Source organism: Aethalodelphis obliquidens, unplaced genomic scaffold (assembly GCF_003676395.1).
Source record: "Aethalodelphis obliquidens isolate GAN/ISIS:26980383/991018 unplaced genomic scaffold, ASM367639v1 scaffold10, whole genome shotgun sequence".
NCBI lineage: Eukaryota > Metazoa > Chordata > Mammalia > Artiodactyla > Delphinidae > Aethalodelphis > Aethalodelphis obliquidens.
In genome coordinates, this window is record NW_020837954.1 from 30395976 (window position 1) to 30409321 (window position 13346).

General features: G+C 39.0%; 1 protein-coding gene across 1 annotated transcript in view; it reads left to right on the forward strand.

Moving 5' to 3' along the window:
- The window catches only part of PELI2 (pellino E3 ubiquitin protein ligase family member 2), a 207228-nt gene that overhangs the window by 165437 nt on the left and 28445 nt on the right, over nt 1-13346 (forward strand). The window contains exon 3 of the mRNA XM_027111345.1: nt 7257-7358. Coding sequence (XP_026967146.1) covers nt 7257-7358 — 102 coding nt within the window. The remainder of the gene's footprint in view (nt 1-7256; nt 7359-13346) is intronic.

Sequence of the window (13346 nt, forward strand, 5' to 3'; positions counted from 1 at the left end):
TCCATACTAATTAACAATGTTGTCCCTATAGCAATCCACCCTGTCATAGAAGGCTTGTATTTATAACCAGAATGGCTGCCAGAGATCAATGTAGTTGTTTTCCATTTTATCAGGTCCTTTCTGTGGTAATAGTTTTGCATATTTATTTAAGTTGTACGATGGGCTGAAATATTAACTTACAAATTAGAATTAACAGTTAAGGTGGCTGAAAATAAACTTGCCTAAAACATGCAGAATAATTGGCTGGGGAGCCTGTACCTTATCTACTGTGCCTTATTAAAGAGTGCCGGGTTATGGACATCGTTTAGAAGGCTGTTGAGAACACAAGCTCATATTATGTTTCTTGGTGGAACCCAAAAGACAAAGGGGTCTCTGGCTCCATGAGTAGACTGTACAGGACTTTCCCTAGGATTGTCCCTATCTGATGGGCTGTGAAAGCATCTCTGACTTCTTCCTGAGATGTTTCCTTGGAAACTGAAAGATGGGGTGCGGTGAGCAGCATCAGAGAATGTCACCATATTCAGACACATGATGCAAAACTCTTCAGAGCAGCTCTGTGAAAACTTGAGATTTATCTGGAACAGTCTCCTTGAACATGTAAGCCACACCAGGTGTCTGGCACTCAGTTTTTTTGGGTTTTTTTTTTTTGCGGTACGCGGGCCTCTCACTGTTGTGGCCTCTCCCGTTGTGGAGCACAGGCTCCGCACGCGCAGGCTTAGTGGCCATGGCTCACGGGCCCAGCCGCTCCGCGGCATGTGGGATCTTCCCAGACCGGGGCACGAACCCATGTCCCCTGCATCAGCAGGTGGACTCTCAACCACCGCGCCACCAGGGAAGCCCTGGCACTCTCTTTTCAGGGGCAAAAAGAACATTAATTCCATCTACTCCCAAGGAGAGAAACTACAGAGGGTGCTGCTGTTTTCAAAAACACATTCCTTAGTTTTAGTCCAATGCTGTGTGGCACAGGAAAAGTAACTGTGGTTCTGTAACAGTCAGCATCCTGGACATCTAGACAAGGGCGACTGTCAAACTCTTGAGTGATTTGGTTCTGAGATATAGTAATAGAAAATATGGTGTGGATTTGGAGAAAAGGAATTTCATTTCATTGGAACTCAGGTTCACACACACACACACACACACACACACACACATATTACATCCCCTTAAATGAGGCTGGCTCTCGTTTAGTAAGGCATGCCCCATTAACGTACATGCTGTGTGTGGTTTGTCAAAGTTTTACATCATAGCTTCCAACACATCTGGTTGTTTTCTTCTCCTGTCTTCCTAGTATCTCTTCTATTCCTGCTCCAAATGTGTAAGGACTAAAAGTTGTCCATGTGACATGCTTTGTCTTCTCTGAAAGGCTTTGAATGCTTTACAGGTGCCTTTTATATGTTGATCTATAAATATTAATTTTAAATACTAATACAAAATTTTCTTCTCAGTCATCTGACAACTGAAGATTATCACAGTAAAAATATATACTTGCTCTAACCACAGACAGCCTCTTCATATGCATTCAGGACCTCATGAGAGTGCCATCAGAAACACAGCCCCTGCTCTCTGTGAAGGCACCGTGCTACCTATACCTGTACTGTGCCCTGGGGCACAGGGAAGGTGAACACACAAATCACCGTGATGACTTACGTGATAAGTCACATAAGACAGAAAAGAGGCTCTGGCACCAATAGGCCTTGAAAATGGATTGATCCAGTCGTCTTTAGTTGTGTAGCTAACTACTGCAACCCTTAGTGGCTTAGCAAAAAACATTTGATTTTGTTGATAATTTCGTGGGTCAGGAATTTGGGAAGAGCTCCCATGGCAGTGTCTCTGGTCCACGTGGCAAATGCTGGGGCAACTGGCACTGGAGGGTCCATTTCCAAGGTGGCTCCTTCACTCACATGTCTGGGTCTTGCTTCTCCATGGCCTCCCTCTCCCCACGTGGCATTTCAGTCTCCAAGGCCCTTCTCGTAGCTTGGGCTTCTTGTAGTGTGGTGGCTTCCAAGTAGTTAGGTGTCTTATATGGCGGCTCAGAACTCCAAGGGCAAGTGTTTGAGGGCAGCAAGGGGAAGCTGCAAGCCTCCAAGTCCCGTCTGTCACTTCTGCTGCATTCTGTGGGTCAAACAAGTTACTGAGGGCAGCCCAGGGTCAAGGGAAGATGAATTAGATTACACCTAATAATCTCCAAAGTAGAAAGTTATGGGCTATAAAGGAGCTGGTTGTAAAACTCCTTTGGGGAATAAATCAGCTTTGTAATTACTGGTTGCCCAACAACTACTTTGTATTTGAGGAGAAAAAGTGAAATGTTGCACATTGTTTATTCTACTTTGTATTTGATTTGTGCCTTAAGGCAGTAAAATCGGTGAGCTTGGCTTTGACTCATGATTAGATTTTAAGTATGACGGTAATAATTAACTGTATCTGGACAACAGTGGCAAGAGAGGGCCGAGAGATGACACGGAGGTTTTAAGTATGAGTGATTGGAATATGGTTACACTATTGACTAAAAGAGGAAACCCAGGAGGAGAAAAAGTTTGGACTGAACAATGTAATGATGCTTTACACTGCAAGTAGCAAAATACCCAACCCAAAGCACCCTAAAACCCCTCATTTTTCTCACAGAAGTAGTCAGGGGCAGACAGTTTCCGATTTGGTTCAACTCAAAGATGTTGGGGCCCAGTTTGCTTCTCTGAGAGTCTTTTGACCTTCCTTTACTGTTGCCTGATGGCTGCCTCAGCTCCAGATACCCCTTAATCATCATTCATTTCTTCTATTAACAGAGAAAGGAAAGTATCTTTCTTGATGTCTCCCATTCCAGGAGCTCCACACCAGATTTCTCCAAAGTCCCGCCAGTCAGGATTGGGTCACCTTTCCACATGCTCACTTCAGAGGAGGCTGGGAGAGCTGCTCTTTTCCTTTTCAGGCATTGTCATGGGCAGCCAGCTCAGCTAGCAGGGTGAAGGGCATTAGGTAGGCAACCAATGATGTCTGCCTTGGTGATGAATTCCATTTTCTCTCCCTACACAGTTGATAAAGGCTCACTTAGCAGCCTTATGGAGCTTGAATTAAATGAGCCAACTCATAACTGTAATAAGTTAGTATTTTCTAGAAGCCAGTTAGTTTCTGATCGGGCTTTCTCCCTTTTTTACTTTGTGATTGAACACTAACCCCACAGCTTCTTAATGAAAGATTAGAGTATTTTACTTATACTTTTAATAATTGATTGAAAGCTCTTTGACTTCCATGAATACATGTACCTATCCCATTATGCATCTTGCAGGACTGCCTTTCTGGTATCATTACGTATTATATATCTTCTTAAGTGCCTTATGTATGTACATAGGGGTTTATAAGAGGAAGAAAATGCTGCAGACCTTGTGAACCATGTTTGTTTTAAAGTCTGGAGGCTTGGAGGACTCTGTCAGTTAGTTGAAGTTGAACAAGGACAACCAGTTCTAGCTGTTCCCCTGAATGACAGAGAATGGCTCAGCTGAGCCGCGCCTGTGGCACAAGTAGAGTGACCCTAAGAAAGCATCTTCAACTGGGGAGACAGTGTCCTGGCTCAGAAAGGGCCTTGGTTTGGGTACCTGGGTGGGGCAGTGCTGAACTTCCTAAACCGGATAAAGTTGGAATCTTTCCTTCTCTGGATCTGTAATTGTGTCTAATTGGTAATTGTCCAATCGTGATATTTTTAACCCCATAAAATTCACACGTAATAAATTTGAGCTGAGGGTGTCAGTGTTGGTACCGTTGCTGGTGGAAGGTAAGGGAGAGGTTGAGAAGACCCGAGGAAAGAAGCTCCAAGTCTCATCTTGAATCCGTTGCAGTCCATTCACTCATCTGACTTTCCTTGAAAGCCTGCCACGCCCTCACCGCCGGGGGTGGAGACCACCGAAGACCAGACCTGCCTTTGAGCATGGTAGCGACATAAGAGGGAGTCAGCAACCCTGGCTTCTCATCACAGTAGGAAAGCAAATGTGGCCAATCAGTATTGTCTGCTAGGCAGGTTGGTTGGGCTAGCTCTCCTTACCATTTTAAAGCGCTCGGTCTCCATATTCGAACTAGTGTAGTGGAATCTCACTATGTTACAGTAGTTGTGTTGGTACTGAACTCCAGTGAGTGCCAAGAGAAGGCCTTACCTACTCTCCTTTCTGATATTTCAGAAACAGATTTCAAAGCAACTTGGTGCCTTGGGGAGATGTTTATTTCCAAAATAACCTGAAATGATCGACTCAAGTCAGTGAATCTGTAATTTACTAGAAGCTGTATTTCCAAGAGCCATATTTTAAATATTAAAATTATTGCTGAAAAATTGATACTTCTAACCCCAAAGAAGCTTAATGCCTCATACACTTGGCAGATGGAAAGCAAAAATTGAGGTCAAGCTTAAACTCTCCTCTTACCTTCCTCCAAATCCCCCAAATCTGGCCCCACTGTAGACTTTAATGCACAAACAAGATCATGTGAGCCCTAATTCATGGCATCAAAGGGAAGTGGGCGCCTCTCCATTTATTTCTGAGGAGCCTGGAGGTGGCCTGGGTTTCAACTGCCCCCTTTTGCTCCAAACCCCAGTCCTGGCTTAAATCCCAGTCTTCTGGGGCCAGCTCATCTCCATGCTTCTCCCCCCTGTGGGTGCAGACTGTTGGCCTCTTTGCAGGAGGGCCTCCCCTCCCAGCTTAGCACTCACAGAGGGAGACCACTGCCGGACTGGAAGTGACTTTGGTGGGTCACACCAATTCTGAAGTTCCTCAGCCATCCTGCCACAGGGGAGTTCATCACCTGCTGCTCAGAGCCCCCTCCATCTTCTGGGACTTGTTTCTCCCTGTAGGATCTCTGTTCCCACTTCTCCATCTTCCCCAAATCCAGAGGTTTCTAAAATGTAGCGCATAGTTAAGATGTTCCTATTCAAAAAGTCTCAGAAAATGTGTTTTCTTATCCTTCAAAGGGTTCACCTTTCCTAACTCTGCCGATCCACGTTTAAACCACGTTTCAAAAACTGGCGGAAGTTTGAAATTGTAATTTGTCTTTAAATGGGCTCAACATTCAAGGTCACCTGGATCCGGCGTTCAAGGCCTCGGGGTCCCCACGCTTTCTTCCCTGTTGAGGGCGGCCGGGCAGGGGCTGGCCAAGGTCTTTGTGCTCCCTTGGCTCTGGGCGGTTCCCAGGTATGGCACTGGGCTCGCTCTCCCTATAAATAGTCTTATTCATGCTTATGATAGTCTGGGCCACAAGAGTAGTTTTAGAATAAAACACTCTACAAGAATTGGGCAACTTAGGGCCTGTAAAATGCATATTTCTGGGGCTTCCCAGAGTGGCATGGAAGCTGCACTAGGTCGTGGGGTGAGCACAGCAGACCTTCCTGGGGCATTGATTTCCCAGCAAACTTGTTTAAATATTGAAAATGTTTAAATGTTAAAACTACAGGCATGTTAAGGAGTAGAATACAAAATTTAGACTAATTTCAAGGTAAGATGTTTCAAGCTTCACTTCTAGATTGCTCTCCCAGACATGTCTAGGGGCTCACATAACTCTCTTCCAGTTAAGGCAACCTTGGTGCAAGTTTGAGAAACACAGTACTTAAGAGGGTACCATCATACAAAAATGTCTAACTTTTTTAAAGGTGTTCTGTTCTGACACTTGTTAACTCCTTCTTTTGCAGATAATCGGCAAACTACAGACATTCTTATTTTGTGTAGTGTGTGTGCCAAGAAAGTTGTGTTTGAGTTGGTGCACTTGTAAATGGAAAACTCTTAAGTGCAACAGATACTTTTTAAGGAACTGTAAAATAAGTTATTGTACAAATAATCACCCCCCTAGTTACCAGTTTTGTAAGTTTGAGTTTAATAAAATTATTTTTAAGTGGGTTTTTTTACTTAACTATGAAGATAAACAAGCATCCACTTACCTTAAACTGGAAATAATTCTTTATTAATTCGACTTTCAAAAAATGTCACTTATATCAGTACCACTGAATTTATGTGACTCAGACCAATGAAAATTTCAGATTATATTTGTTACTGGACTTGAGTAGTCTAAGGAGTATTCTTTTTAGCTTCCTAATCATATTAAATGTATAAATAATTATCATTTCTAATACTTGCATTATCTTAGTGAAGCATGTACAATAAAGCATCATTTCAACCATGAAGTTCCTGAGGGCAGATGATTGAAGAACCATGAGATTAACCAGGCTAACTTCAAAGCTGATTTGGAATGTTGTACTATTTATTACTCTAAGCAATTATATTAGTCAAATATAAATGTTCAGAGTACATTTTCATTAGGTGCTGTATGTATGTCCAGCTACTTCCAAATGCTGTCTTAGTCTTTCTTGGTCTTCATACAGTGTGAATGTTCAATAAATGTTTAATAGATAGGCTTATTAAAGTTTTATTTATTATACGTAATGTAAAAGAATGGAAATGAAGATAGGTTAAAGTTGAACGGACAGGGTAATTGAAATAATTGGGAGTATAATTTAAATAAACTTCTTTGTTAATTTGGAAATTTTAAAGTATGTGACCACAATGTAAAATGGGTTGAAATATATCACTATGGAGGAAATAAGAACATCATCATATTGGTTTCTGGATTCTTTGAAAAAGACTATTAGCTTTAGTCTAGTCTAAAAATAGAGGCGATAAAACTAACTTAGCTACCTTATTTATTAACTCAATAAATATCTGGGTTAAGCAAGTGCTTATACAAGTTTTCAATAAGATCTAGAACAGAGTATAGGTATGATTATCATTGACTAAAATAGTGCATTATTATATGGAAGTTTTTATAGAATTTTACTTTTTTTCAATGATTCGTTTACTCTCATAATCTCCATCATGTAGGAAAAATACTATTACAAAATGTTCCTGACTTATCCGTTTCAATGTGAAATAAATTAAGAAATTTTAAATCATATTAGTCTGAAAATTCTGTCACTGAGTTAAGGTAACATGGAGAAAGTATGTTTTTCTAGGACTATGATTAAATCAGGTCTTGGAAACTAGTGAGTTAACTTTGATTTGGCTTAAGTAAAATATTGTTCATATTAAGGATGAATATTTGATAAACCCAGTATTATGACTGCTGGCTCCTCTGTAATTCAGGGCACAGCAGGGACAGGCTCTGACCATTAGGAAAATGCTGGCTTGTGTTGGGGTTTTGCTGGTAGAGTGATGTCTCTTAACTACAAACAGAATTGTGGTAAGTTGTTGAAATGAAATTCTAACAAATTTTTATATTTTTTATTTCATTATTAGGCTATCAGCTGCAAAGGTCAACACAGCATATCGTACACTCTGTCAAGGAATCAGACTGTGGTGGTCGAGTACACACATGATAAAGATACGGATATGTTTCAGGTAACATCTTTCTTTTTTCCATGGAAACTTTTAGCACATTTTTCCTTCGATTCTCTATTTTGATATGTAGTCAGAACTTCTAGCACAGTAGTGTTTGGTGATGTCCAAGGGGAAAAAGGTGAGGATAATGTTTAAATTGTTCCTATTTGGTTTTCAAAAGACTAAGAAAACACTTAATTCTAAAAATGCAGAAAGAAATTATAAAGACTACATTCTCAGATCTCAGTGCAATAAAAAAGAGACTCTAAAAACAAGAACAAACATTTTTAGAGCCAGCTACTTTTAAAAGTTAACATGTTCAAAATACTTCCTGAATAACACTTGAACCAAAGAGGACATCAAAACTACAATTACAGGCCTTTTAAAAAATAACTGTGGAAACATTTAATAGCATAACTCATGAGATGTGACTGATGTTGTATTCGGAAGAAAATGTAAAAACCTTTAAGTGCTTTTATTATTTGGAAGGAAGGAAGAAACTCAAGGAACTAAACATTGATCAGAAAAAGTTCCTTTTAAAAAATGACAGTAAGAAAGTAGAGGACAGTTTGAGAAGGATAGGTGTTCACTCTTCTCTAAACGTTTGATAGATTTCCCCTGTGAAGCCATCTGGTCCTGGACTTTTGTTTGTTGGGAGTTTTTTAATCAGTTTCAATTTCAGTACTTGTGATTAGTCTGTTCATACTTTCTGTTTCTTCCTGGATCAGTCTTCGAAGGTTGTACCTTTCTAAGAATTTGTCCATTTCTTCCAGGTTGTCCATTTTATTGGCATAGAGTTGCTTGTAGTAGTCTTTTATGATCCTCTATATTTCTGTGGTGTCCGTTTTAACTTCTTCTTCTTCATTTCTAATTTTACTGATTTGAGCCCTCTCCCTTTTTTTCTTGATGAGTCTGGCTAAAGCTTATCAATTTTGTTTATCTTCTCAAAGAACCACCTTTTAGTTTCATTGATCTTTGCTATTGTTTTCTTTGTTTCTATTTCATTTATTTCTGCTCTGATCTTTATGATTTCTTTCCTTCTACTAACTTTAGGTTTTGTTTGTTCTCTAGTTGCTTTAGGTGTAAGGTCAGGTTGTTTATTTGAGATTTTTCTTGTTTCCTGAGGTAAGATAGTATTGCTGTAAACTTCCCTCTTAGAACTGCTTTTGCTGCATCCCATAGGTTTTAGATTGTTGTGTTTTCATTGTCATTTGTCTTTAGGTATTTTTTTTGATTTCCTCTTTGATTTCTTCATTTATCCATTGGCTGTTTAGTAACATGTTGTTTAGCCTCCATGTGTTAGTGTTTTTTACAGTTTTTTTCCTGTAATTGATTTCTAATCTCATAGTGTTGTGATTAGAAAAGATGCCTGATGTGATTTCAATTTTCTTAAATTTACTGAGGCTTGATTTGTGACCCAAGACGTGATCTATCCTGGAGAATGTCCATATGCACTTGAGAAGAAAGTGTATTCTGCTGCTTTCAGATGGAATGTCCTATAGAAATAAACTGTACTCCAATAAAAATTTTAAAAAAAGAAAGGACAGGCTCAAGAATAGTTTTAGTGGTATATAATTGAAAGTCCAGAAACACATCAAAAGAAAGCAGAAGGAAGGAAATAATACAGGAAAAAATTATCAATTAATTTAAAAAGAAGGGAATTAATAATATATCCAAGATTTGGTACTTTTTTTTTAATTGAAGTATAGTTGATTTACAATGTTGTGTTAGGTTCAGGTATACAGCAAAGTGATTCAGTTATACATGTATATACACACAGAAATATATTCTTTTTTCAGATTCTTTTCCATTATAAGTTATTACAAGGTATTGAGTATAGTTCCCTGTGCTATACAGTAGGTCTTTGTTGGTTATCTGTTTTATATATAGTAGTGTATATATGTTAATTCCAAACTCCTATTTTATCCCTCCCCCTGCTCTCCCCTTTGGTAACAAGTTTGTTTTCTATGTCTGTGAGTCTGTTCAAGATTTGGTACTTTAAAACAACAGGAAATTAAAATTAAGGCTAATAAAGGGAAAAAGCAAACACAGATTCAACCAGGAGGCTTTGCATTTCTATATGGAGAGTTAAATTATTAAATGATGTTGAAACAAATGTCAAAAAAGTATCGTAGATACATCAAAAAGGGGAAATAGGGAACTCCCTGGCGATCCAGTGGTTAGGACTTGGCGCTTTCACTGCTGGGGCCCAGGTTCAATCCCTGGTCGGGGAAATAAGATCCCGCCAGCCATGTGGTGGGGGCAGAACAAGGGGGGGGGGGGGGGGGCAATAAATAGTTCTGAAAAATAAGAAAACCTGCTCAGCCTCGCTTATAAAAACAGAAATGTGAATTCAGATCACACAGAGGTACCATTTTTCACTTACCAGATTGGCAGAAATCCAAAAGGTTTTGTCAGAGGTGTGGGGAAGCAGATGCTCTCCTACATCCTATAAATTAGTCTGACCTCTATGGGGCAGTGACTTGGAAATACCTATGAAAAATACACAGTGCTTGCACTCTGACTCAGCTTTTCTTTCTAAAGCTCTCCTCTTTCTAGAGATTTACCCCCGAGATACCCCTGCATACATCCAAAATGACATTTTTACCAACTTATTGCTTGCAGCGTGGTTTCATGGTATAAGATTGCAAACAACCTAAATGTCTCTTAATAGAGGACCAGTTAAGTAAACTCAGGTACAGCCATGCAGTGGAGGCCTCCAAGGCTGTACAGCAGAACTAGGAAAAGCTCACACAGCCTCATACAGTCACAAAAAGAGCTCCAAACATATTTAATGAATTAAAATTAATGATTAAATATATTGAGGCTTTGATAGTATTATATTCAACTAAGGTTACTTAATGTTAATAAATTAATGTTATTAAACATATGAAAGAGCATATTAATTATTAGATAGCAAATTAGTACAGTTAAATGATTTAGATATGCTTATATGCTTGAAAAGTCTCCAAAAGGATAAACAAGACGTTACTAATAGAGCAGTGGTTTTTGTGGGGAAGAGAACTGGGCAGGGTGGTATCCAGGGAGGTATTCCATGCTTTTTTATCTTTGAACCTTGTGAATGTGTTAGCTATTTAAAAAACCTGAACAATCCTATATAGATACATAGATGGATAGATACATAGATGGGTAAGGTGAGTCGCAGTCAGAGATACAGGCATAGTTACTTAAGTGCCAGTACATCAAAAGTAACATGTGTGGTATTTAGACACATTATTAACAGTGGTTTTACTCTTCATGCCATTCCATTTTATAATACTCTAAATGTTCTTTTCCTTCTCATTCTCCCAAAGAAAAAGCTCTCCCTAGATAAACATCTGCATATGCTTCCTTGTTGATATTTTTATGGAACTCTGTAATAATTCCTTTCTTTAATACTTTCCAAAGTTATACATCTTGAATATATAAGATTTTTTACTAATGTGTTACACAGGTAGAAGATTCTCAGTACTAAAAACATAAATCCAGAAAATTTTACAGTTGTTGGTAGGACATTTTTTTACCACTTAAAATCAACAAGTTACTGTGGTTGCACGTTTGTTTCATTGCTATTCTTCAGTGACATGTTGTGACAGAAATGGTGTGTTCTTCACTATTGTGCAGTCACATTCTACTCAAATTGTTCGCTCTCTTCCTTCTCACCTAATGCAGAATGAATTAAAGATTTAGCTGGATCTTTTCAGCTTCCTGTTAGTTCTTTTTTCTTCCCACTTATTGTGGTAAGAACACTTAACATGAGATCTATCCTCTTGACAAATTTTTAAGTGCATGATACAGTATTTAACTATTTTAACTGTTGTACAACACATCTCTAGAACTTACCCGAACATCTTGTGTAACTGAAACTTTATGCCTATTGAACAACATCTCCCATTTCCCTGTCCCCGCAGCCCCTGGCAACCACCATTCTACACTCTGTTTCTGTGAGTCTGACTATTTTAGACACCTCATGTAGTTGGATTCGGCCTTCTGTGATTGGCTTATTTCACCTAGCATAATGTCCTCTAAATTCATCCATATTATCGCATGTGACAGGATTTCCTTCTTTTTAAGGCTGAAGAGTATTCCATTGTACGTATATGCCGCTTTCTCTTTCTCCACTCACCCATTAATAGACACCTCGGTTGCTTCCATATCTTGGCTATTGTGAATAATGCTGCAATGAACATGGGCAGCAGATACTGCTTCGAGATCTTGATTTCAGTTCTTTTGGATAAATACCCTGAAGTAGGTTTGCTGGGTCACATGGTAGTTTTATTTTTAATTATTTTTGTTGAGGAAGCTCCATTACTGATTTGAACTTCTAAATGCTTTATGCATACCTCCCATTTCATCACACAGAATATTAAAAGACTCAAGATTTAATAAAATTAATAATTTTTTACTGCTTCATCAAAGCATGCATATCCCTCCCCCACCCTTACCCCCTATGAAATCAGCATTTTCTTTAACTGCAAATGCAGGGCGGTGAGGAACACGGTGACCATCAGTATAGTTCGGTGCCGCTGCTTTGATTCCCGCGAAGGCACATCATTGTTTTATCACCATCAGAGCAAATGTCAGCATCTTCATATTTATTATGAAACCATCATATTATGGTTCATATTATGAAACCATGGCTTCATGGACCTGGCCCCTTAAAAAGGCCTCAAGGACCCTCAGAGGTTCATGGACCACACTGAGAAATATACCAGTTTTTACTATACTGACCTCTTAATTTTATAACTGAGAAATCTGTGTCTTTGAAAGAAAAGGTAACTTAACCTAAGGGCAAAGATGGCATTAGTGCAGAACTAAAGGTTTAGGTCTCCTGAGTTCTCCATTCTGTACATAGTACCCACTCAGTAACTTTAAATAAGGCACGATCGTTCAAAAGGAATTTATAGACGTATGAAGAAAACATAACCCATTTGTTATTTTTACTAAAATAATCTGATTCCTTTTGCAGACTAACTGCACATATTGGAGGATTAATGTCAGATCACTCTAAGCAGAGTAGAATTAAGCAACTCTTAGAAGGCCCTGAAAAATCAAGCTTGTTTTAATTTTTTCCTCCTTTTAACAAGTTTACATGTCTAAAACCTACCACTGACAAAAATCACTGAGCAACAGCACTGCAGCATTCATATTTCTCAAGTATGGACCTTGGTGTTGAGGGCTGTTCATTTTAGCCATTACCCATTAAAACGATTTGTAGGTTAATTGAGCATTTAAAAGCAGAACATCAGAATGAACCAAAAACAGGGCCTTGTGCTGCATTTCCCACAGTGGAATCAGATAATAGGCTCAGAACTCGGAAGTACTAGTGCCTGAGAAGGTCAAACCTAGATCTAAATTTAGGAGATGGGTTAAGATTAACAAAATCTGAGTTAATATAGCCAGAATAAGATCTTAGTAATTATTTTCTAGAATAGGGGTAAATAAAGGAAAGAGAAAAGAGCATAGGTATTGAGAAAGTAAAATATAAAGAAGAATATAGTTTAGAAAAGGAATCAAAGGCAAAGACGATTCTGATCTTGGGGGCGTTAAGGAAACTGAGCAGGTCCTGAAACCAGAGTTAGCGGTCATTTCCCCCTCTGGTTTCTCAGTTTCATATGCTTCAGACCTAAGTGCTGCAATGCCTTATGTTTGGTTTTTATGGTTTGGGTTTTTTTTGTTTTTTTTTTTAGTTTATAGTAGTTCTAGATGGTAACATTTCATTAGCATCTATTTAGTTGAGAAAAATGTTAAAGAATATTTTAATAATTATTTCCTAAAACATTGTACTCGTGTGTGTTTGTGTGTCTCACAGGGTTCAAGCTCACTGTCATAATCCTCCATTCATCAGTTTCATTTCTTGAGCACCTACTGTGTCAGATGCTCATCTAGTCACTGGAGGTAGACAGCTCCCCTCTCATGGAGCATATATTCTAGACGAGGCAAAGAGACCACAGATAAGCCAGCAGTGCCAGGGCCCCAAGGCGGGAGCAGAGCGAAGGAAGATGGAGG